General features: G+C 43.1%; 1 protein-coding gene across 1 annotated transcript; it reads left to right on the top strand.

The window, feature by feature from the left end:
• Positions 1–375: 375 nt before the first annotated feature.
• On the top strand, positions 376–26,329 carry LOC129838063 (DNA repair protein XRCC1-like). The gene is made up of 17 exons (XM_055904742.1): positions 376–773; positions 1,154–1,246; positions 4,828–4,935; positions 5,122–5,280; positions 9,264–9,341; positions 9,836–9,959; positions 10,152–10,252; positions 10,982–11,150; positions 11,315–11,570; positions 12,131–12,247; positions 18,757–18,841; positions 18,973–19,081; positions 21,855–21,894; positions 23,199–23,335; positions 23,612–23,702; positions 23,956–24,031; positions 24,686–26,329. The coding sequence occupies exons 1-17, from the start codon at positions 723–725 to the stop codon at positions 24,791–24,793; spliced, it is 1,902 nt and encodes a 633-aa protein (XP_055760717.1). The 5' UTR covers positions 376–722; the 3' UTR covers positions 24,794–26,329.
• The last annotated feature ends 74 nt before the right edge of the window (positions 26,330–26,403 follow it).

Here is a 26,403-nt window from a genome sequence, read left to right as displayed (position 1 = left end):
TGAATCTGTACCGATACCCCCTGTATATAGCCCTGCTATTGTTATTTACTGATGTTCTTTAATCATTTGTTTTTCTTATATCTTACTTTTCTTCTTTTTTTTCTTAAAACTGCATTGTTAGTTAAGGGCTTGTAAGTAAGCATTTCACTGAAAGGTCTACACCTGTTGTATGTGAGAAATACAATTTGATTCGAGATGGTTGTTCAATTTCCTTTTTTCCCTATTTCCTTTTTTGTGAACAATATGTATATCTATTTTCGAACTGTGAACAGCAGCAACACGCAACAAAGCGTCTAGTCGATCAGAAAACCACACGAAGAAGAAGAAGTAGAAGAAGACGACGAAGCGTCAACTGATTTGATTGGCTAAATAAAATATCAACCGGAAGTTACGTTGGAGGTTGTGAATTGAGAGGGATTTTGGTGAAATTCAGTGGTCACGGTTTAATCATCAAATACATTTCGGCTGCTTTTGTCCGCCTACATATGATAATATAATTTACAGGGAAGTAAAATACAATGTATTAAACACAGAAATGTTAAACAATGTACTTCTATGGAGCATTAGAGACGTTTTGCTTGCTATAAACTAGCCATGAACGTGTTCCATTGTTTGCTAACCAGGCAATTGCTAACTAGCTGAAAGCGTAGAGCTTTTCATTAGCTAAAAAAACACAAATAAAGCGGCATTACTTTTTTGACAAGTTAAGTGACTAGCGCAAAATGCCGGAGATAAAACTCAAGCACATCGTGTCTTGCAGCACTGAAGACAATGTAAGTTGTCCAACTACTATCTAGACTAATTAGCTAGTACAGTATTCGTTAACCCGCTTGCTAGCTTCCTAACGTGTTAGCTAGCTAGGTTTGCTTGCTGTCTGATTGAGGCATAATGTCGACTGTCTAGCCCTTAATATGTACAGTCTGCACATTGCTTTTTTTCAGCCCACCAGAACATAAATAATAATTGGAACAGTACTGTACAGTATTTGCATGCACCATTCGAAGTAGTTAGCTAGCTACACTTCCCAGTAATATTTTGTTGTAAAAAATGTATCTTCTTGAATTTAAACAGTAACTCCTATTTCCAGTGGTAACAACAGCAGATGGCAATTGCAGTTCATGGGGTCCTAGCTATTCTTGTTGTTTCCTTGCAGACTCACAAGGCTGACAACCTGCTGAGCTCGGACACATATAGAAAATGGAAAGCAGCAAAGCCAGGGGAGAAACAAACCTCAGTCATTATACAGGTAATAGGCTACTTCTGCACTGTGTTTTCATGGGATTGTCTAACAATTCACTGACTCCAATTCACACAGCAAATTTGAGGGTGTTAAAATGTGTTGTGTGTGTTATATCTTAGTGTTGATTCTAGTGGGGTTAACACCAGTTGGATTTAAATTGATGCAACCTGCAGTGAATAAATGAAGTGTTATTTGAATCACAGTGGAATCAACACCGCGTGTCGTTACTCGACGGAGTTAATTTCCATTAATTCTCTCTGTGAAAAATACTTGGGAGTGGCCCATCATATTTCCCAGCATGCTTTGTTACATGTTGATTTTTGGGATAGTTTGTTTTAATATATACTGTATGTTTCTGCATGCACATTAATGAATTGATCTAAGACAAATAACATACATTTTCCTAAATTATTCCAATCTGTAAGTGGTTGGACTTACACTCCGTACTGAGATGGTTGTTCCAGTTTAGATGTTTTAGGTAGTCTTGTTTGACGAGTTCTTCACCATAGCACTCGTTCTGAATGCAGATTGTAGATAATCAATTGTTGAATATCTTCCCTTAGGTGTGTAAAAGTTAATATTTTTAAACGAAATTGGGATCTTCAACCTTAGGGAAAAACTCCCTAACTAAATAACTACCACTAACAGGTCCCGATCGTCATCATCATAAAGGGAAAATAAGTTTAATAAATGCCCAACGCAACAATGCTGTAACGTTAGTAGGAGGGAAAAAAGCAGAGCAGCAGCTCAAATGTGACTGACAAGGGTAGCAGGGAGGGGAGAGAGATTGCGACCAAGTCAACGTGCGCTGGTAGAATACTTATAGCTAGTTATTTATCATCTCATATGATTACATCAGGGCTCTTCAACCCCAGTTGGAGAGCTACCCTCCTGTAGGTTTTTGCTCCAACCCCAGTTTTAATTTTTTTTTTTTTTTTTTTACCGTTATTTTACCAGGTAAGTTGACTGAGAACACGTTCTCATTTGCAGCAACGACCTGGGGAATAGTTACAGGGGAGAGGAGGGGGATGAATGAGCCAATTGTAAACTGGGGATTATTAGGTGGCCATGATGGTTTGAGGGCCAGATTGGGAATTTAGCCAGGACACCGGGGTTAACACCCCTACTCTTACGATAAGTGCCATGGGATCTTTAATGACCTCAGAGAGTCAGGACACCCGTTTAACGTCCCATCCGAAAGACGGCACCCTACACAGGGCAGTGTCCCCAATCACTGCCCTGGGGCATTGGGATATTTTTTTTTTAGACCAGAGGAAAGAGTGCCTCCTACTGGCCCTCCAACACCACTTCCAGCAGCATCTGGTCTCCCATCCAGGGACTTACCAGGACCAACCCTGCTTAGCTTCAGAAGCAAGCCAGCAGTGGTATGCAGCATACCACCCTGATTCGGCTTATCAACCAGATAATTATTATAATTAGGTGCTCTAGATTATAGTTGGAGCGAAAGCCTACAATTGTCACATCCCTACTCCCTAAAGCTTGATTCCAACAGGAATGACAAATTACTTCACACCCCTGCATATACAGCCCATGAGCCATGTTTTCAGACCACAATGTTGGGGGGCAAACTAGGCCATAACTAAAGCCCTTATGAAATCTATAATGTATGGTCATAAAGGATTTATAAAAAAGATACGGAATGGAGCTAAGCACACACAACATTCTAGAGGAAAACCTGGTTTATTCTGCTTTCCACCAGACACAGGGAGATGAATTCACATAGCTCTCCAGGAACAGGTTTGGAGAGCCCTGGATTACATAGTGCATGTATTGACTGCATCAAACCAAGAGACGCTAGTTGAGCTAGATAGCCAGATAGCTAGCTAATGTTAGCTAGGCTAATTGAAACGACATAACTTTAACTATACAGTTTCTCCCCTTCTCAATATTACAGTAACAACTCCATTCAGATTATTAAGTAGCAGTTTACATGTTGGCTCTTGGTGTTGTAGTCTGTCCTTCTCATTTAGCTTCTTGTTCTGTCATTTTAATTCCATCTTCCATTGATTAGGCTAGATATCTCCTAATTATAAAAATATACAAATAATTGAACCTTTATTTAACTAGGCAAGTCAGTTAAGAACAAATTCTTATTTACAATGACTGCCTACACCGGCCAAACCCGGACGACGCTGGGCCAATTGTGCGCCGCTCTATGTGACTCCCAATCACATCCGGTTGTGATACAGCCTGGATTTGAACCAGGGTGTCTGCACTGAGATGCAGTGCCTTAGACCGCTGCGCCACTCGGGAGCCCAGTGGCTAATTACTTGCCACATGGAGGTTCTAGCTCTGACTTTAGCCTAGTGCCGGTTTGATGACTTGTGATTGGACGACAAAACAAGCTACATGTGCCACGTGAAAAGGAAGAGCAGCAGCAGCAATACAATTTTCTCTTTCCGCGTGAAGCGCCATGTAGACCATCTGCATTGTGAATTCACGTGGAATTGGATGCATTCTTCTTATAGTTTTAATGGAAACCAATAAAAAATGTCTGTTAACTGACAAGATTTTTTTTCCAATTGTCACATCCCTACTCCCTAAAGCTTGATTCCAACAGGAATTACAAATTACTTCACACCCCTGCATATACAGCCTATGAGCCATGTTTTCAGACCACAATGTTGGGGGGGGGGGGGAAACTAGGCCATAACTAAAGGCCTTATGAAATCTATAATGTATGGTCATAAAGGATTTATAAAAAAGATACGGAATGGAGCTAAGCACACAAAACATTCTAGAGGAAAACCTGGTTCATTCTGCTTTCCACCAGACACAGGGAGATGAATTCACATTTCAGCAGGTTAATAACCTAAAACACAAGGCCAAATCTACCCTGGAGTTTCTTACCAAGAAGACGGTGAATGTTCCTGAGTGGCCGAGTTACAGCTACTTGCAAATGTATGGCAAGGCCTGAAAAATAGTTGTCTAGCAATGATCAATAACCAATTTGACAGAGCTTGAAGAATTTTTTTTTTTTTGCACAATCCAGGTGTGGAAAGCTCTTAGAGACTTACCCAGAAAGACTCACAGCTGTAATCGGAGACACCTGAAACCCCACCTCTTCAAGGAATACCTAGGATAAAGCAATCCTTCTGCCCCCCCCCCCCCCTCCTTAAAAGATCTGATGCACTATTGTAAAGTGGCTGTTCCACTGGATGTCATAAAGTGAATGCACCAATTTGTAAGTCGCTCTGGATAAGAGCGTCTGCTAAATGACTTAAATGTAAATGTAAATGTAATCACTGCCAAATGTGCTTCTACAAAGTATTGTCTCAGGGGTGTGAATACTTATATAAATTAGTTATTTCTGTATTTCATTTTCAATACATTTGCAAACATTTCTAAAAACATGTTTTCACTTTGTCATTATGGGGTATTGTGTGTAGATGGATGTGGGAAAACATCTATGTAATCCATTTTGAATTCAGGCAGTAACACAATAAAATGTGGAATAAGTCGAGGGGTATGAATACTTTTCTGGAGGCACTGTAACACTGCATTCCCCTGTTTGTTTTTTCCTAGTTTGTACTAAATAACCCATGCTCTTTCTCCAATCGTTTCAGTTTGAGAAAGAAGAGCAGGTGTACAGCATAGACATAGGAAATGAAGGGTCTGCTTTTATCGAGGTGCTGGTGGGACACTCAACCTCTGTCAAAGACCAGGACTATGAGGTATGCCACCCCCTTACTGTATATTGTAGTACCTGTATACCTCGCTGATATCTACCACACAGAATGCACTGCGTGAAGGTACTAGTCTCTGCCTCTTATTATGGACAATGCATAGTTGTGGGTTTACTACCATTGGGTATAGTGTGCTGCTTAATTCCTAAGAGAACCTCCCACTGTCTCTCCCAGGTTCTGCTGGCCACATCCTCCTTCATGTCCCCCACGGAGAGCCGTAACGCCACCAACACCAACCGTGTGCGCTTCTTTGGCCCTAACCAGCTGGTGAAGGCTCAGGCCCAGGAGAAGTGGGACCGTGTGAAGATTGTGTGTAGCCAGCCGTACAGCAAGGTGAGCTGCACACCACTAAGAGAGAACTTTAGTGGACAGAGAGCTTTGGGTGTGTATGTGATGCCACCTAAATTATTGTAAACCAGGGTCATATTCATTAGGCAGCAAACGGACTGAAACAGGGTGGAACTAACTACACTTGTCCAGTAAGAAACGTCCATTTTCGTTTTCCGTTGCGAAAGGTTTTGCTACGGTGTGCCCGATTTTAATACAACCCTGGCGAAGCGTTATTAGTCAAGTTATTTGAAAAATGGCATCGCTTCCATTCAGTATCTCAGCTAGGGTTTTGACGGTCTTGGAATTTGAGGTTACAGTAATTGACCAGGCCAATGTACATGGTCGATGACATAACGGGGGGGGGGGTCTGCTTCTTAATAAAACCTATTTAAAACAAGCTATTGCACTTCGTTATTATCATGGCATATCATTATTATTATTAGGTTATTACTTATTAGCGGAGTCAAAATAAAGCTGTACGTCTGCCTTGTCCTTTTCTGTTGTTTTTTCCTCCATAGAAAAACATTCTATTCAGATCCTATTTCGACACACAAAATCATTGAAACGAAGTCCGATGGGTTTTCTCCCACTTTCCCCCGAAATAGTCGCATAACATCACAATCCGTGCTGCTGTCATTCGATGGCATTGGCATATGACCTTCAAAGAGAGGACACTAATGAGAGAAATAATGTAGCCTAAACTTCTGAAAATAGAGCCTTTTACAAGGTTAAATCATGACAGAAGCGTTTGATTTTTATTAAAGAGATGGAGTCCAGACAGGCTACTTTAGGAAACTTTCTGAATGGACATAAAGACCTATAGAGCCCCACAGTGGAGGTGTCCATAACACCCATAAAACCTAGTGGTCAAACAGGGAAATTGTTTTTCCATCATTCATTTTTCCCATCGTTTTTTTTTTTTTTTAGAAACACTTAAAATAAGGGCTGTGTTTCTTGTAGGCTTACCCTAGAGTGACGTTTTGATAACCATGTAAATCTCTCTTGGACAATGTGACTTTTAGCAATATATTCACCTCTATTTACTCTAATTTAAAAGTAGACATCATGCAAAACTACAAATCCCTACAAGCTCCTGTATGTCATCTCTAGCTGACAGTTATTTGCTAACAGTTATTGTGTCAATTTAAAACTTGCACAAGACAGTTCACAGAAGTGACAATTTCTGAAGAAATGTAGCCAATTTATTCATTGCTACATTTAGCTAACATTAGATAGTTAATCCAGAGATTCTTACCTTTGCCTTGATTTGGCAGTCTCGTCCAGGTCATCATGGCATTTGTAGTTCTTTATGATAGCCACATTAGCAGCTAATTAGCATTTCATTTTTGGGGGGTAAAATACCGGCAAATATATTGATAAAAGTCAACTTACCATTAAGCCAAGGTAAGTCTACACAAAACACTTATTTGAAGTGTTTCTAAAATTAATGGTGGTAAAACGATAGGTTTTATGGGTATTTTGACTCATTCTGTTGTACTCTATTAAGAGAACACACACACACACACACACACACACACACACACACACACACACACACACACACACACACACACACCCGCACCCGTCAATCAAAGCCACCAGCATATGTCAGACACAAGCAAATATTTCTCCTTTCCTAAAAACGTATAAAAAAACCTGGGCCTACCTTAGGCTTTCTGATAGTAGGCTATAAGATAATGAAGTAAAGTATGAAGGGGACAGCTATGCTATAGTATGAAGATTAAATTGACAATCCTTAAAATAGAAACAAATACACGCAACAGCCTATTTATCTACGACACTGATTATCAGGGGGGATAGTGTTAAGATTTTTCAAATATTGCAAAGAACTCTTATAATTGAATGGGTGTAAAAAATAAAAATATATTTTTTTAAAAAAGGTTATTAAAAATAAATTAGAAAAACCGGACTTCGTTGACTTCCTACTGTGTGAGGTGAAGGACATTTGTGTTTACTGAGAAGCCCAGCTGGGCACTTTCCTACATTTGACATTTACAAGAATCAGGACAAGTAATCTATATATACAAAAGTATGTGGACACACTTTCAAATGAGTGGAATCATCTATTTCAGCCACACCTGTTGTTGACAGGTGTATAAAATTGAGCACACAGCCATGCATTCTCCATAGACAAACATTGGCGGAAGGGTTTTATTGAAGAGCTCAGTGACTTTCAACGTGGCACCGTCATAGGATGCCACCTTTCCAACAAGTGTGTTTGTCAAATTTCTGCCCTGCTAGAGCTGCTCTGGAAGACTGTAAGTGCTGTTATTGTGAAGTGGAAACGTCTAGGAGCAACAACGACTCGGCTGCAAAGTGGTAGGCCACAATAGCTCACAGAATGGGACCACCGAGTGCTGAAGCGTGTAGCGCGTAAAAATATTCTGTCCTCGGTTGCAACACTCACTACCTAGTTCCAAACTGCCTCTGGAAGCAACGTCAGCACAAGAACTGTTCGTCGGGAACTTCATGAACCGCCGTTGTACTCTGGAGCAGTGGAAACGCATTCTCTGGATTGATGAATCACGCTTCACCATCTGGCAGTCCGACGGACCAATCTGGGTTTGGCGGATGCCAGGAGAACGCTGGTCTGGGGCTAGGCCCCTTAGTTCCAGTGAAGAGAAATGTTAATGTTACAGCATGCAATGGTATTTTAGACAATTCTGTGCTTCCAACTTTGTGGCAACATTTTGGGGAAGGCCCTTTCCTGTTTCAGCATGACAATGCCCTTGTGCACAAAGCGAGGTTCATACAGAGTTGGTTTATCGAGATCGGTGTGGAAGAACTTGACTGGCCTGCACAGGGCCCTGACCTCAACCCCTTCGAACACCTTTAGGGTGAATTGGAACGCCGACTGCGAGCCAGGCCTAATCGTCCAACATCAGTGCCCGACCTCACTAATGTTCTTGTGGCTGAATGGAAGCAAGTCCCTGCAGCAATGTTCCAACATCTAGTCACATGCTCATTTCTCACATGGAGCGCGTAAATGATGGAATGAAATAAACCAAATCATATTTCTCACAAGTTTAGCAAGTTGAACTCCGCAAACAATGTTTCCAGTCCGAGAGTGAGAAAGGTAAATTACTGTAATTAATACATGCATTAACAGAATGCATGTCACAAAATGACAGGGATTGACAGTAAATTGCCATTTAAAAAAATTGTAGGCTACCACATACATGGGCATTCGTAAAAGTGCATTGTGGGCGACACTCTGTATGTATAGCCCAGGTTACTATTCTTCTTTGCGTTGGTAGGCACTTTTTTTTCGGTCTCGCCTAGAGCGGCATATCAGCCAGGACCGGGCCTGATCAGCGTAGATTAGTCTTTAAATTAAGAAAAGATTCCGAATCAAATTATACCATGCCAGGTTGGAGAGGATTGGCGCATTGTCCATTCCACACAACATTAGTGTATTATAGGCCTCAGAGCTAGAACAACCTTGTCGACTCCTGTTGCATAATTAATGAATAGTCAGACACATCCAACCTTTTTTTTTTTTAAACAATGTATTTATTTGCTAGCAAGCAATGAAAACATCCATTTTATAAAAGAAAGTCCACACATCAAATAATTTTTTACTCAAGTGCCATAGCCTATAGCACTCTCCACCGTCTTGCATCTAGAGATTAGCTGCTCAAACATCAAAGGACAGTTGGCAAGAGGAGGAGATGGAGAACATTTTGTAGACACTGTTAGCAAAACATTTGCTTATAATCATTAATAAACACTCCCGCTATTAATTAAAGTTTATCTACATGAAAGTAAAGTCAAAAATGTATGTAGGCCTATTTTTAAATGGTTTTGACGGTTATTTTAATGACAGTTTTCATCCATAACCGTCAGCTACACGGTTATTCAGTTACTGTCACAGCCCTAGTCTTAGCACAGTTCCTATTGTACACCCTTATGAAAATGATTCAGATTGGAATGACATGACGACAAATGGCATTTTCCACCCTCAGAGCATAGCATACGGAGTGGCCTTCGTGAAGTTCCATTCACCACCAGACAAAAGTGATCCACCAACCACAACAACACCGGTAAGAGAAGCTCAGCCGTCATCGTTCACCTTCCTCTACATAACCCACTCTCCACTGAGACTGACTCAATAGACTCATTCAGTATATAACTATATTATAAAATCAAAATGTTTGCGGAGTTTAACTCAAGTTGAATTACACATTTTCTGACCATTTAAAGTGATCTTACATAAAAGTCCATATGCAACCATCTGTTGCACATATCCTGTAATATGCTTCAACGGGCACTGTTTTATTTTGTTTTATTAGCTGGTGCTTGTCTTCCCCAATCATTTGGGATTTAGGCATATAGCTGGATCCACACAACAGATGGGCTAGGCGTGGACTCATCTAAAGAGTAGACAATTGTTTTGCAAAACATTCTTTGATTTGATTGAACTAACTTGAATTCATACCATCAAAAATTACGTTTCTGTACAATGTCCTGTGCTTTCCTAACATGACTGACTTGATCAGACTCTCTCCCAACACTAACGTCTCTTGCCCCCTGACAGAAGTTGACCAAGCTGGGCCAGTTTCGGGTGAAGGATGAGGCCCCCTCGGCTTGCCCCAGTCTTCAGCCAGGCAGCCTCTTCTTCAACAGAGAGAGCACCTCCAAAGGCAGCCCAGTGCTCAAGGGTACTAATACCGTACTCAAGCTAAAGGCCTAGTTACAGCTAATTTCACATTGCAGGTTTATTAGTGCGCATTGGTGTGGCGTGATTGAGTACGTGAGCGAAAAGCACCATAAGGTCTGCTGGTGGGGTGAGAAATGTGAAACAATATTTCCCAACTTCTCTCACAATCTCGTCACCTCTTTTCCCCCCACAGTTTCGCCACAGAATGAGAAGCTCAGCTATGCAGTTGCCGCCCTGCAGTCTGGGTCTGGCCACTCCTCAGCCCCACCGTCCTCCAACTCTCCGCCAACACAGGTAAGGACCAAGGCTTGCTGTGTGTCCCAAATGGTACCGTAATCCCTATATAGTGCACTAGTTTTGATCAGAGCCCATAGTGATGCATCATTGGCTTCTCTAAGACCAGAACTGATGGTGAATCATTCATTAAGTCCTTCCAGGCTAGTGCGAACTCACCTGAATCTCCAGGCTATGATACTAGTTATGTCCCAAATGGCACCTTATTCTATTCCTATATAGTGCACTAGTTTTGACAAGTGCCTTATGGGCCTTGGTCAAAGGTTGTGCACAATATAGGGAATAGGGTGCCATTTGAGAGGCAGACACCATATTGATTTATTTAAAAAGAGGTACAAGGTGATTGTTCGGTAGACTGCACCCTCATAGCTAATGTAGTATAGATTTAATGTAAACATTGTAAATCATCGGTAATGAAAAGAGATGGCACGGTATGGAAGTATATGTTTTGCTTGTGGTACATTTCTTCCAGAGGCTCAGAGATCATTCTTTCAAGCAAGAGGCGATGTTACTCACTTATAAATGCATTTACATAAGTGTAAACATAATTAGGACCTGAATTTGTTTGCTTGTTTTGTTTTCTCTGCTCGTTTGTGTCGATTATCCCACTTCTAGAAATGATAAGCAGTTTCAGCAGTTTTTGATAAGCAGCTTTGCTCTTTGAGTACATATTTCTGTCATGGTTTTACCATAAGGACAAATTGATTTATCCATCCTCCTATTTCCTAGGCACAAGTGAAGAGGAAGTTTGAGTTTAGTAAAGAGCGCCGGTCTGCCCTCGCTCCGCCCCCCTCAAAGAAACCCAGCCCTATGGACTCCACTGAACAGTGCACTACCACCCCGAAACCCAAGGCCAAACCCAGAACAGCCAGTACTCCCAGCCCCAGCACTGCCAAAGGTAAAGACACCCTGCCAGCCAGCCAGCCACTCACTGACTCACTCTACACCTTTTTCACCTATGCTTGTGTGAATAAAGCAAGTTTAATAAATCGATGCAAATACCCTGATAGTTATATATTCTAGTTTTCACTCTCCTCACCTCTGTCATTCTTTTCACCCCAGCCTCCCCTGCCCAGAAAACCCCAGACACCAAGAAGAAGGAGAGCCTGCCCAAACCAGAAGCCAAGCCCAGACCCAAACCCTCCAAATCCCAGTCCAGCTCCTCCGAGGCCACCGTTCCCCTCAACAAGATCATGGAGGGGGTGGTGTTTGTGCTGAGCGGCTTCCAGAACCCCTTCCGGGGGGACCTGAGGGACAAGGCCCTGGCCATGGGGGCCAAGTACCACTCTGACTGGACCCCTATCGCCACACACCTCATGTGAGTGGAGGAGATAGAGGGTGCTGGAACTGGGAAGTAGTAGTTTGAGAAGGACTCCTTAGTTGGGTTCTCATTGTAATCTGAATGCAAATTGGTCAATTAAAGATGCATGAAAATGGTAATAGAGTGAGGTAAGAACATATTGGAAACAGGTCAACAAGAATTGTGTGGAATACAACCAACAATGGGGCTAGTATTATAGTGGTAGTAATATTTTTAGGAGTAATATTATCAAGTATATTCTCCATATCATATACATCCAGGACTAGTGTAACTACAGGAGTACCACAATAACAGCATGGAAAGCAAAGCAGACCATGTGACCCACATTGCCCATTCACGCTCTCCCATAGTAGCAGTGGGCTGTCCCTGGCTTCCCTCCAGTGCCTGCATCCCATAGGGCACCCTATTTATTGCACTATACAGGGACTAGGGTGCCATATTTGGATGTAGTCACGGTCCCTTTGGACCCTGGTCGAAAGTAGTGCACGATATAGGGAATAGAGTGCCATCTGAGACACAGCTTTGCTAACCAAGGGTTTATCATCTGCTTCATCCAGCTGTGCCTTCTCCAACACCCCCAAGTACAGCCAGGTGAAGTCAGCAGGGGGCGTCATCGTCCGGAAGGAGTGGGTGCTGGACTGCCACAAGAGGAAGCAGAAGATCTCCTTCAAACGGTAAGGGGAGGGAGGGAGGGGGACGGAGGGTAAACTCAGCAAAAAAAGAAACGTCCTCACTGTCAACTGGGTTTATTTTCAGCAAACTTATCATGTGTAAATATTTGTATGAACATAACAAGATTCAACAACTGAGACATAAACTGAACAAGTTCCACAGACATGTGACTAACAGAAATTGAATAATGTGTCCCTAAACAAAGTGGGGGTCAAAATCAAAAGTAACAGTCAGTATCTGGTGTGGCCACCTGCTGCATTAAGTACCGCAGTGCATCTCCTCCTCATGGACTGCACCAGATTAGCCAGTTCTTGCTGTGAGATGTTACCCCACTCTTCCACCAAGGCACCTGCAAGTTCCCGGACATTTCTGGGGGGAATGGCCCTAGTCCTCATCCTCCGATCCAACAGGTCCCAGACGTGCTCAATGGGATTGCGATCCGGGTACTTCGCTTGCCATTGCTGACATTCCTGTCTTGTAGGAAATCACGCACAGAATGAGCAGTATGGCTCGTGGCATTGTCATGCTGGAGGGTCATATCAGGATGAGCCTGCACGAAGGGTACCACATGAGGGAGGAGGATGTCTTCCCTGTAACGCACAGTGTAGAAATTGCCTGTAATGACAACAAGCTCAGTCCGATGATGCTGTGACACACCGCCCCAGACCATGACGGACCCTCCACCTCCAAATCGATCCCGCTCCAGAGTACAGGCCTCGGTGTAACGCTCATTCCTTCGTCGATAAACGCGAAATCCGACCATCATCCCTGGTGAGACCAAACCGCGACTCGTCAGTGAAGAGCACTTTGGCAGTTCTGTCTGGTCCAGCGACGGTGGGTTTGTGCCCATAGGCGACGTTGTTGCCAGTGATGTCTGGTGAGGACCTGCCTTACAACAGGCCTATAACCCCTCAGTCCAGCGTTTCTCAGCTTATTGAGACAGTCTGAGCACTGATAGAGGGATTGTGCGTTCCTGGTGTAACTCGGGCAGTTGTTGTTGCCATCCTGTACCTGTCGGGCAGGTGTGATGTTCGGATGTACCGATCCTGTGCAGGTGTTGTTACACTTGGTCTGCCACTGTGAGGACGATCAGCTGTCCGTCCTGTCTCCCTGAAGTGCTGTCTTAGGCATCTCACAGTATGGACATTGCAATTTATTGCCCTGGCCACATCTGGAGTCCTCATGCCTCCTTGCAGCATGCCTAAGGCACGTTCACGCAGATGAGCAGGGACCCTGGGCATCTTTTTTTTGGTGTTTTTCAGAGTCAGTAGAAAGGCCTCTTTAGTGTCCTAAGTTTTCATAACTGTGACCTTAATTGCCTACCGTCTGTAAGCTGTTAGTGTCTTAACGACAGTTCCACAGGTGCAGGTTCATTAATTGTTTATGGTTCATTGAACAAGCATGGGAAACAGTGCTTTCTTTGAAAGACAGGGTCCTGAAAAAGGGACGTTTTCTTTTTTTGCTGAGTTTATAAAAATTGAAAGAAGATGTGGTGTTGAAAAGTCTGCTTCAAATTAATGGGTTCTTTGACTCTGTGCCACCCATTCTCTATCAGAAAGCAGCCATAATAACCATCTTTGAATTCAGCGAATTAAGTGAAGATGGCAGTTAATGGTGTTTATAAAAGCACCTACTGTCAAGGCTTTACCTGTACCTATGCAGCTCACTGAATAGTGTTACCTTGAAGAGTTGAAGCCTGCTGTGATGGATTGTCTAACTTCTACTAATGATTCTTGTCACTACAAGCGGGCTCAATGAAGTTCTCTCTTCAGTCAAAACTATGTGTATTGATTCTCGAGTTAGTCAAAGCAAGGCCTCAGATAATATGGAAAGGGTATTTGGGGGTTTCTTCACTGCTTCCACGGGTAGTTACCAGACCTGGTTTCAAATACTATTTGTAATTCAGTAAGACCTCATTTCAAATACATTTCGAACCAAGTATTTTGACAATTAAAAAAAAAAAAATACAAGTTGAATTTTGGAATGTATGTGAAAAGTATTGACATGCATTTATAACTACTTATATTTAAAGTAGTTGTTTTGGGCTGTGTATTTCAAATTACTCAAATACACAGAAAGTGTATTTTCAAATACTTACACTGAACAAAAATATAAGCGCAACTGCAACAATTTCTAAGATTTTACTGAGTTACAGTTCATATATGGAAATCAGTCAATTTAAATGAATTAAGCCCTAATCTATGAAATTCACCACTGGACAGGGGTGCAGCCATGGGTGTGCCTGGGAGGACATAGGCCCACCCACTGGGGAGCCAGGCCCAGCCAATCAGAATGAGTTTTTCCCAAAAAGGCTTCATTACAGACAAACCCTCCTCAGCACCCCCCTCAGACGATCTCGCAGGTGAAGAAGCCAGATGCGGACGTCCTGCGCTGGTGTGGTTGTGTGACAACTGCACATTTTAGTGGCCTTTTATTGTCCCCAGCACAAGGTCCACCTGTGTAATGATCATGCTGTTTAATCAGCTTCTTAATATACCACACCTGCCAGGTGGATGGATTATCTTGGCAATGGAGAAATGCTCAATAACAGGGATGTAAACAAATTTGTGCACAAAATTTGAGAGAAGCTTTATGTGGGTCTGAACATTTTTGTGGATCTTTCATTTCAGCTCATGAAACATGGGACCAACACTTGACATGTTGTGTTTATATTTTTGTTCGGTGTAAATATGCATGTATTTGAACCCAGGTCTGGTAATTTCTAGGCTAGGTCAGGTCCCAGTGCCTGGCATCAGTCACCTCCACCATGTTTTTCTACACTGTTCCCTACTCTTGTACAATGCGCTCATTTTCTTTAGTCTGACACTATTGACATCATGTCTCTGTAATTAGCCCTCATAAACAAATGAATATCCGCTCATCTAATTCGAAAGAGGTGTGCTGAAATGGTACTGTTGTAAGAGGGTGTTGCGGAAATAGGTCTAATTAACACTGTTGAGCTATTAACACACTAATTGTGTGTATTTTTCTCTGCGTTAGCATCAGAATTCTACATTGGGACGCACACACACACACACACTACCACCATTATTTGTCTGTGTTTACGGACCTCTGCTGTAGACTGCTCACCATCTCCCTAAACCACTCTCCTTTTTTTATAGAGAATCCCTCTCGCCTTCCACTCGTCTATCCTCGTTCCTCGTCCATCCATCCATCCAAGCCATCTCGTCTCCATTGTGCAGCTCTTGTTTGGAGTGCGGAGCTCTAATGATTTATTTCTTATTTAAAAGCTGCATCTGCTATGGGTAATTGAAGGGTCCACTTCCTTTGAAGAAGACTAGTGCTTGTACACACACACACACACACACACACACACACACACACACACACACACAGACGTAGACACACGCATACTCAAACACAGAGAGACAGTCGTCACACGCCCGTACACAAACACACAGCCCAACTCAAACCAGAAAAACACTGCTATGTTTTGGGCCTTTTGTCCTTACGAGAACACTTCAAAATGAAAGGAGGGGACAGAAGAGGAGAGGAGGGGCACACGCTAGCACACTTCCCTCAAGTGGCATCAAGATAAATCGGCAACAAAATGGAATGAATGGGGAATACATAAGTAAACTTTGCGTTAGTGTAGATTATTGAAGGGTCCGTCCGTCGGTAACATCTGAAGTGCCTCGGAAACCTTTTTAGATTCCCTTTTAGCAATCACAGGCCTAGGCTACGTCCCAAATTGCACTCTATTCCCTAAATTGTTTTTTTCTCTTTACCATTATTACCTTAGATAACAAATTGGGATGAAGAACTAGTGTTGTGCAAATAACCATTTTCCTCCAGTAAAGTCCTTGACCTTTTCTTAATTGGAATTTTCGTATGAAAGGACAGATTTAACTGATAAAATACAACTTTATTCCTCCCCTCAGATTGTGCTTAATTCCCCGCAGGAGGCCTTTTGGTAGGCCATCATTTCAAATGAGAAGTTAAATAAAGTTTAAATAAAAAAACATTACAAAGAAATGATTGGAGCAATTATGATCGTATTGACCATGAATGGATCACAGTGCTGTTGTCACGGTTACGTCACCAATAGAGGTGAATTTGAATACAATAGCCGAGTGAATACAGTGGCTAGCTATTCCACATCACAATGTTAGTCCACTATATTTTTGATACTTTTATTATTTGATATTTAGTCTGCCCTTGGCTCGTCATTTACCTGAATCAACAATCAGACGTATTGATCAATCTGATTTATTGTAGAAGTAATTAATCAAAAAGGCACATTAACATATTAAATGTGCTCATGGTCATACAGTAAATGTTTTGATCTGCTTTCATTCTTTTTTTGGCTCTGAAATTGAGACTAATATTCTTTTCCCACACAATTCAGATGAAATACTTAGCCTTCCGGGGACGTCTGAGTGCAGAGGTAAACAAATCACTCTTTTCCTTTAGGACCTACCCTCTGGTAAAGCTTTGAGAATTCTGTTCCTTAACTCAATTCAATACATTTCTTTAGGTAATTCGCCACACTGCATATGAAGTGAAGTGTCCTAAGAGGATTGAGAAGCTCAGAGAGTCTCAGACCCCATCTCTGTAAGCTAAGCATGTAGCCAGTCGTGGGTGGGTGTGTGTGTGTGTGTGCACCCGCTACACAACACTACTTTTTCATTTTCCAATCTAAACAGTGCTGTAGGATATGAGGAATCAAAGCACAGAATAGAGCGGTAACAGTGTGAGTAGTGATGACCCTTGATAGCCGTATTTCATCTTAGCGGTCGTCTTGGTGACTTGAGGGGCTGGAGAGCGTGTGTTTGTGGAAAAGGTAACGCATCTTTGATTGAGAATGACGTGTGTTTGAGAGGGTTAGCAACACCGCTGTCGAGGCTGAGGCTCCATTTCATCTGGGTGCCACAGCCACACGCTGTTCCCGCCACCCCTCTCTCTCTCCTCATCCAGACTTATTGTTTTATTCCGTAATGTATTCGCTTCAAGGACGGCCTAATCTAATGCGATTTAAGCCACTTACATTTTTCATAGAACACATTAGCGGTTTAGTCGTGCTTGAGCGGACCAGGTTAAGGACTTTCCCTTAAGGACACTGCCATGCTTGCTCGTCATAGGACCCTCTCAGTTCTGTGGGGTGGCTCGGAGGGCACTGACACACTGGCACCCCTTGATAGGTGTCGTAAAAACCTATTTACTGGTGTCAATGGCCTGATTCCACTTCAAAAAGGGCATTTGTCTTGTCAGCACATGACATTGATACTCCAGTATGTCATGTTCTATTGGTGGTACGGAGGTAAAGGTTGAGAATAGATATAGGCCCAGTAAATAATGTGACGTCAAATCCATATACTTTCTTAGTTTGACCGCCTTTTGAATTCCTCACGGAACTTAGCTCCTCAGATTCCAGGTAGTGTGCATAAATGTGTTACCACCCTGTCTGCGTAGTAGCACTTTAACATTTGCAAAACAACATGTACAATTCCATTTACAGTAATGTATAAAATATATATTTACGTTAGAGCTGGAAAGATAAACCGGAAGTTATCAACACCGACCATAGCGATCACTTATTGCAGGCATTTTGCAGATATCGTTCATTACGGTAATTAGCCTATGCTAAGGAAATAAGAAGTTTGAAATGAAATACGTTTTGTTAATATGGGTGATTGTTAATGCGACACGTGATGGCTACAATCATCAAACTAGTAGTAGTTTAAAGGGTAATACAAAATCTGGTGCACATTAATGTTACACTTATCAATCTATTTATCGGTATTGCATCAGTTAATTTATTTTGTCCATATCACCCAGTCCAATGTACATTCTGCAAATACATAATTGTAGGGGACAGAACCACCTCCAAGTGTAAAACAAATCCACTTAACAGGAAGAGGGAAGTATGTGGATGCTGTGCTGTCCATGGTGCTGATTTCTGGTACTGTGTGATCTGTGACTGTTCTGTGTATGGCTAATCTTTGTGTCTGTCTGGAACATGAAGTCATTTTTTGCACTTTTCAGATGTTGTTCTTCCAACATTTGAACCTTTGTGTAGAATTTCAGCCAGTGTGATCGTCCCTTTACTGCATTTTACATTTACATTTTAGTCATTTAGCAGACGCTCTTATCCAGAGCGACTTACAGTAGAGTGCATACATTTTATTACATTTTTACATACTGAGACAAGGATATCCCTACCGGCCAAATCCTCCCTAACCCGGACGACGCTCTGCCAATTGTGCGTCGCCCCACGGACCTCCCGGTTGCGGCCGGCTGCGACAGAGCCTGGGCGTGAACCCAGAGACTCTGGTGGCGCAGCTAGCACTGCGATGCTAGCTGCGATGCAGTGCCCTAGACCACTGCGCCTCCCGGGAGGCCTGCTGCCCATCTAATGGGAATCTTCTTGTTTACCCAATCAGATGTTTTCCCCACTTATTGTTTTGCTTCTTTTCCCCTCACCCCTTTTTTGTCTTTCTCTATTTTAAACAATCTTTCTCCTCTTCCCGCATTCCTCTCTTTCTGCCAGGTACCTGATGGACGGAGCGGAGTCCAGCTCGGAGGGGAGCGACGTAGAGGAGGATGAGGAGAGTGAGGAGGAAAAAGAGAGGAGGGTATGGGATTCTTAAACCATTCTATGACCTAGCAGTATGCCATGACATGATTGCCTAAGAAAAACACAATTCTGCTTCAAATTGTATTTGTCCTATTCCCACCCCCATACTGCCCTCTCCCTCCTTGGCAGACTCCACAAAAGAGTAGAGAAGAAGAACGGCAACCCACTCCCAGAAAGACCCCCATCAAGAAAGAGGAGGAGGATCTGTATGGTGGCTCCACAGACGCAGATGAACCAGGTTTCCATTATACACACCTCCATTAGAGCTGGGATGACAAACCTCAAATGACTGTGATTTTGCTACACAACGTTCCTGTAGATTGTTCTAAAACCATTTGGTCAACAGTAATAGGCTATGCATTATCTTGATTCCTGTTATAATACTATCTGCCTGTCCCTGTTTCGCGGTCGGCTGCTGACTCTCACTCCCTCTCCCCACTGTGCGCATGGTGGAGGGAGAGATGCATTCTGAGAAGCACAAGCATATGACCGTTGCTCAAAACACTAATGCGGGAAATATACAGTTCATAGAGCTACTATTCTATACTGAACAAAAATATAAACACATGCAACAATTTCATTGATTTTTACTGAGTTCCGGTTCATATGAGGAAATCAGTCAATTGAAATAAATTCATTAGGCCCTAATCTATGGATTTCACCATGCCTTAATAAAATGGACCTCCAGGATCTCGTCACGGTATTCTTGAGCATTCACATTGCCATCGATAAAATGCAATTGTGCTCGTTGTCCGTAGCTTATTCCTGCCTGTACCATAACTCCACTGTCACCATGGGGCACTCTGTTCACAACTTTGACATCAGCAAACCACTCGCCCACACAATGGTCTGCGGTTGTGATGCCGGTTGGACTTACTGCCAAATTCTTTAAAACGACATTCAATGTGGCTTATATTAGAGAAATGAACATGCAATTCTCTGGCAACAGCTCTGGTGGACATTCCTGCAGTCAGCATGCCAATTGCAAACTCCCTTATCGCAATGTCATGTTTTGTCAATATAGCCCAGCCTTAGCACCACCCCAAATGTTTTTACTGTCATTTATCACTGATTTATCGTTATAGCGAAAATAAGTCAATTTTGTCCATATGGCCCAGCTCCAACATACACACTGCCTAGGTTCAGACAGACAGAATCACTGATCGAAATGCATCTTAACCCATCACCCCCAACCACTGTCTCTTGGTTTTTCCTGGGGTTGAATGTATGAATTAATTAAAGAATGCACGAATGAATGAATACTTTAATGTCCCATAGGGACATCTTCTTGGCAACATATGGGACATTAAAATATGAGTTCATTAATTAGTTCATTAATTTGATTGATCGTTCTTTCATTCAAATGTTGCTGACAACCTTTTAATTGGATTTCACTCCCTACGACTTCCCTGTGTAAATAAAGGTAAATCAACACTACCACAGGAGATAGGCCTAGCGTTGAGGATCAACTGCTAGCTAGGGCAATATGTCTGTAGTGCAGTTAGAGGTGCTAGCAGGGTACTCTCAAGATGTCTTAAGAGATTGTCCTGCTACACCAGCGACATAGAGGTGAGAGGAGGGATGAACGGATTGGGAAGGAGGGGAAGTAGGAAAATGTATGAACTCACGCTCTGGATAAGATCGTCTGCTAAATGTAAATATAAGTGGACAGCCAGCCTCCAAGAAGGGGATAGAGGAAATGGAGAGGTGAGCTAAGAGAGTGTTCTTTTGACTGATGGGGGGATAGAGGAAATGGAGAGGTGAGCTAAGAGAGTGTTCTTTTGACTGATGGGGGGATAGAGGAAATGGAGAGGTGAGCTAAGAGAGTGTTCTTTTGACTGATGGGGGGATAGAGGAAATGGAGAGGTGAGCTAAGAGAGTGTTCTTTTGACTGATGGGGGGATAGAGGAAATGGAGAGGTGAGCTAAGAGAGTGTTCTTTTGACTGATGGGGGGATAGAGGGAAAGGACATTTTCAGTGCAGCACTGCTTTTTAAACGAACAACAGAACAGATACTAATTTAAGTAGCGGACATTTTTCTCACCACTTATTTATAAACTTGAGTAAATCATTGCTGCCAGTTTTCTCATGAGCTAATGGTGCTCACAACAGACAACTACATACTGTTGATAGCAGCTGAATCACGTGTGTAAGAATGGAAGGACCCTGACATGGTGTTGGAAAGGGAGGAGAAAGGAACATACTCTCTGGCCGTACTCGTTTCCAGAGACTCGTTTCGTCACCTTTTCTTACCAGAGCCGTTATTGCCGTAAATGTTTTTCTTTGACCATGTAGTGAATGGAATCGCTCAATCGTCGTAATACATTTTGCTCAAGTAGCTAGCCGAGGAAGAAAGAAAGACTAACACCACTAAGACTGAAGAAGATGGGAATGAAAGACGGTGAAATGGACAGAGGAAGACAAGTTGGGAACAGACTGCTTTAATGAATTGCGTGGAGGGACGGACGGATTGACAACACCGCCGCAAAAAGGACATGAAGAGAGGGATGCGTGTGGAGAGGACAAGGGGAGCGAAAGATCGGAAAGAAGCACTTGCGTAGCGCAATCGCTGCCAAGAGACTTGTGCATGATTCTAATTGCTATGGTAATGCGAGGCCACGAGTAAGTGTTCCGGGCGCATTAGTGAGACGAGAACGTCTTTACTAACGCATCACGTACCTCAAAACATGAGAGGGAAGAAGAATAAATCGCGACTGGGTGCATCTCAATAGACTAGAAGTAGCTTATTTTCCTTGTCTCCATCTGCACTGATTGGAAAATACACATTAAGAATATTAAGGAAACCTAGCCTTTAACTAGGGCCTAAGTACAAGGCCTTTTTATTTTGGTAGAGCAAAGCTTAGAGGTATGGGTGAAGCACTTACAAACGTTTCTACAGCATAGTATAGACTAAGTTATGACCCGATGTAGGTTAGTAAGATGGTATGCTTCTGATGTAGGTTATGTTCTTCTCATGTAATAAAATGTTGTTATTCTCCTGTCTCCCACAGAAGATGAGTCTGGCATGGACACGGAGGACGAGCTGAAGAGGTAACTAACACCATCAAATGAACATGAGTGGGATATTATTAATATTTGACTGTAGCGGGTGTCAAAGCCATTCCTACTGGTTGACAGTGCCTCTGCCCTAGCCTGGTCTCAGATCTCTGTGCTATCAGAGTTGCCCAGTGACCGTAGGAGTTGCCCAGTGACCGTAGGAGTTGCCCAGTGACCGTAGGAGTTGCCCAGTGACCGTAGGAGTTGCCCAGTGACCGTAGGAGTTGCCCAGCGACCGTAGGAGTTGCCCAGCGACCGTAGGAGTTGCCCAGCGACCGTAGGAGTTGCCCAGCGACCGTAGGAGTTGCCCAGCGACCGTAGGAGTTGCCCAGCGACCGTAGGAGTTGCCCAGCGACCGTAGGAGTTGCCCAGTGACATTTAGGAGTTGCCCAGTGACATTTAGGAGTTGGCCAGACAGCACAAAGGTCTGGGACCAAGATAACTTGATCTTCATGTTGGCGGGTGTAGGTAGGAGAGAGATCAACAGAGAGATTTTTTTTTTTTTAAACGTACCCCCTTTTTCTCCCCAATTTCGTGGTATCCAATTGTTAGTAGTTACTGTCTTGTCTCATCGCTGCAACTCCCGTACGGACTCGGGAGAGGCGAAGGTCGAGAGCCATGCGTCCCCCGAAACACAACCCAACCAAGCCGCACTGCTTCTTAACATGGCGCGCATCCAACCCGGAAGCCAGCCGCACCAATGTGTTGGAGGAAACACCGTACACCTAGCGACCTGGTCAGCGTGCACTGCCCCCGGCCCGCCACAGGAGTCGCTAGTGCGCGATGAGACAAGAATATCCCTGCCGGCCAAACCCTCCCTAACCCGGACGACGCTGGGCCAATTGTGCGCCGCCCCGTGGGCCTCCCGGTCGCGGCCGGCTGCGACAGAGCCTGGGCTCGAACCCAGAGTCTCTGGTGGCACAGCTTGCACTGTGATGCAGTGCCTTAGACCACTGCGCTACCCGGGAGGCCCAGATTGTTCTCATTTTGATTCATTAGTTGTTGGATGGCGCTGTCACTATTTTTGTTGTGAGCATCAATACAAGTCTAAAACTCTGCCATACTGAAATGGTCTTGCATCAAACATTCCCCTCGCTCTTTCAGTAATCTGAAGAGAGCCTGGATGTTTGTTTTGTATGTGGGGAGAAATGTCTGGTTCTGTTTGTTGTATTTGTTGTGCGGCATCACAACGTAATGAACAGGTGTGGCGTCTCTTCATTCAAGGACACCAGCAGAGCCTCAGTCAGTAGTTTCATAACCCCCCTTTCATAAACAACTTTTCTCTCTCCCGTCGGCAGGGTGGAGAGCGAGAGTCGGCAGAAGAAAGGAGAGAAGGAGAGAAAAGGAGTGGAGGAGGAGGACCCTTTTGGGGGGTCGACTGACGAGAACACTGACGCTGAGGCCGAGGAGGACGAGCCCATCCCTGAGCTACCAGGTCTGTCTCTTTGTCTGTCTGACCTTGTCTGCCTCTCTCTGTACAGTCTGTGCTGGCAGTTTGTTCTCGCTCATTGTTCATGTTATTCTAAATCAATAAAGTACTTTTCTGTCAGCCACACTGGTTTTTCACGACGCTCACAAATGTCAAGTTGTCAAATTGCAGACAATTTCTTCTCTTTTTCCCCATCAGTGATGAACAATGATGATTATTGTAATGCTATTCAGGGAGTCTTGCTCTCATGCTGATCTTTCATTTTCTTACTACCTTTTTTAGATTTCCTAACTGGAAAGCGATTTTTCCTCTATGGCAAGTTCCCCAACAATGACAGGCGCCTACTCCTGCGGTACATCATCGCCTTCAACGGGTAGGGAGAAGAGAGACTGACTCCAGAATGAGAGTAGGGCAGATTTTCCTGTAACAGTAGCACTTTACAAGTACTTTTAGAGTTAATGCAAGTGATCAGCGGATGAGGGCTTGTGCGTCATTGTACCTTTTCTAAAGCAGTGTTTGGATCTCAGACGAGACAGGTAGCTTTGGCACTCTCCTCAACCTCTTCCCCTCCCCATATCTCTCTCTCTTTCTTTGTTCCTCTTCCCCTCCCCCCCCCCCCTCTTCAGGGAGGTGGAGGACTACATGAGTGAGCAGGTCCAGTTTGTTGTCACCAGCGAGGGATGGCACGACTCCTTTGAAGACGTAAGTGTGACCTCCCTTTTGTTTCCTCGAAAGACCTCTTGATGTTAAGCACACACACAGACACACACAAATATTAGAGTGATACACGAGAAGGCAAGTGCACACTCACACACCAAAAACATGATTGTGTAACACACACACACTTATAAAGGTGTCTTTGTAAAAAAGGTAATGACTCCAGCGAGTTAGAATGCTAGTCATCTATGTAAAGTGATCAATTCACAGTCTGCTCCCAAAAAGAGAGTAATGCATCATGATATTTATTTATTTATATTTTTAAAAAGATCAGATTCTAGAACATGGAGAATCTTTTGATGCGATGTTTACCTACCCCGGGGCCTTTTTTTGTACATCACTGATGTTTGACCTGATATTGGACGTGCGTGGTTAGTTGCCTTTTGATGTAGGTCTGTTACACGGACGTCTGTATTCCACGCAAGCTCATTTGCAATGGAAAGGGCCTCTGCCAAGTCACTAGCTATTGAAATATAAATGTTGTTGACCTATTTGCTGTACCATTTTAAATATTGGCTAGCGAACCCTCATGCCCTCAAAGGGTTCAGTCTCTACCCCTTTATAATTAAACAGATTCCCACCTGATATATTTTCCCCTCTCTCTCTCTCTCTCCCACTCTCGCTTTCTCTCTGCCACAGGCACTGATGGAGAATGGTAATTTAAGCTTTGTCAAACCCACATGGATTTTTGCCATCAACGATCGACAGAAGACGCTGCCATATCAGCCCTACACTGTTGTCCCTTGAGACTTGCATTTGCCAACGTGCTCACACACACAAACACACACACAACCGTATTGTACCTGTCCAAAGGGTAGGAGAGGTGTACATTGAAGCCATAGACATTAGCTCTTCTCAGATCCCTAGGTAAATGAAACCAAGCAACGTGCCATTTTGGTACAAATGCCTTAACTTTACCTGAAACCATCCAGAGAGATGGATGAAATGGTTTCCCTACCAGAGATGGCATATCTTCAAAGACTTATCGGTACCGGTGCACAAAAATAACTCCCCTATCTGTCTCTCTTTCAGTGCTTTTTAAAACAACATATCTCTGCTTCACCTACACTACCTCAGGGTCCATGTCGAAACTTCAGTTATCATGTCCTGAAAAGCCACTGGCTTTGATAGAGGGGAGTGTATGTGTTAGGAGCAACATAAAGAGATCTAGGTGTAGCCGGAATGGCACCCTATTCTCTATAAAGAGCCCTATGGGCCCTGGTTAATAGTAGTGCACTACATAGGGAATAGGGTGCCGTTTACAGGCGTAAAGGTGTTTGTTAGTTATTTAAAGTCACTGACAATCGAGGCCAACGACCACGAAATATGAATAGAAAATAAGGCCTTTGTCCTATGTAGGAATATGAAATAGGCTTCAAGGATTGGTTGGTATTCCTCTCATCTTACTATTTTATTTTTCAGCAAGTCCGCTTTGGGCAAATGCATGGGATTGTAGTGTAATTTGTAGCATGTAGTGCTGTAGAATTACATGTACTTTTGTTTTATTCATGTTGTATGCTTTTTGAATTGTAAACAGAAACGATTGTGTGAGGATCCAATAAGTCCTGTTTTTGCTTGGTTATTTTTGTAGGTATGTGATATGTGTTCATCATCCTTATTTTTCCTGTCTGGATTCAACTTGTTTATTACAGCGTCTTAGCTTTGCTTTCAGATTCTTCTCCCCAAAAATACATATTTGATTAATTAAAATAATGCATTTCTTTATGAATTGTACACCCTCTAATTTGAATGGACCCCATCCTTCTTTCCTCTATTCATGCTCTATTTCCATCCCTCCATTCTCCATCATCTAGCCCCCCTCCCCACCTCTAATTCACTTCTACCCATGTTTCCCTCCCCTGGGCGTCTGGGTCCTCTGCTCTCCAGTCAAGGGGATTAGGGTAACGGAAGAAGAGCAAGAGAGGGAGGAGAGGAGAGAAATGAAGATAAAATGTTTGAATTCTCTGCCATGTTTATTTTGAAAGGAAACCATTTCCAGACTTCTTTTTGGGGGGGGAAATGTCAGTGGTGTGAGATGAATGCATACAGTTTTAGACATTAACCCCGGTGTCCTGGCTAAATTCCCAATCTGGCCCTCAAACCATCATGGTCACCTAATAATCCCCAGTTTACAATTGGCTCATTCATCCCCCTCCTCTCCCCTGTAACTATTCCCCAGGTCGTTGCTGCAAATGAGAATGTGTTCTCAGTCAACTTACCTGGTAAAATAACGGTAAAATAAAAAATAAATAAAAAATTCATTACCTGACACAACATACTCAACATTGTTCATGTTGAAATGCCTTTTTTTTTTACAAGCCTTTTAGGAGTTTATACTTAATTCCATTTGGAGCACC

The sequence above is a fragment of the Salvelinus fontinalis genome, chromosome 38 (assembly GCF_029448725.1).
Source record: "Salvelinus fontinalis isolate EN_2023a chromosome 38, ASM2944872v1, whole genome shotgun sequence".
NCBI classification, from domain to species: Eukaryota; Metazoa; Chordata; class Actinopteri; order Salmoniformes; family Salmonidae; genus Salvelinus; species Salvelinus fontinalis.
Note: the sequence above shows the minus strand (reverse complement) of the source record. Positions and strands in the feature narration are given on the sequence as shown.

What these genes read in the sequence shown, in the direction of transcription:
- LOC129838063 (XM_055904742.1), top strand. Translation starts at nt 723, where the DNA reads ATGCCGGAGATAAAACTCAAGCACATCGTGTCTTGCAGCACTGAAGAC. An exon ending in CAGAAGATCTCCTTCAAACG is followed by an intron (nt 12,248 to 18,756) that starts GTAAGGGGAGGG and finishes TCTTTCTGCCAG; the next exon opens with GTACCTGATGGACGGAGCGG. An exon ending in GCCCATCCCTGAGCTACCAG is followed by an intron (nt 23,336 to 23,611) that starts GTCTGTCTCTTT and finishes TACCTTTTTTAG; the next exon opens with ATTTCCTAACTGGAAAGCGA.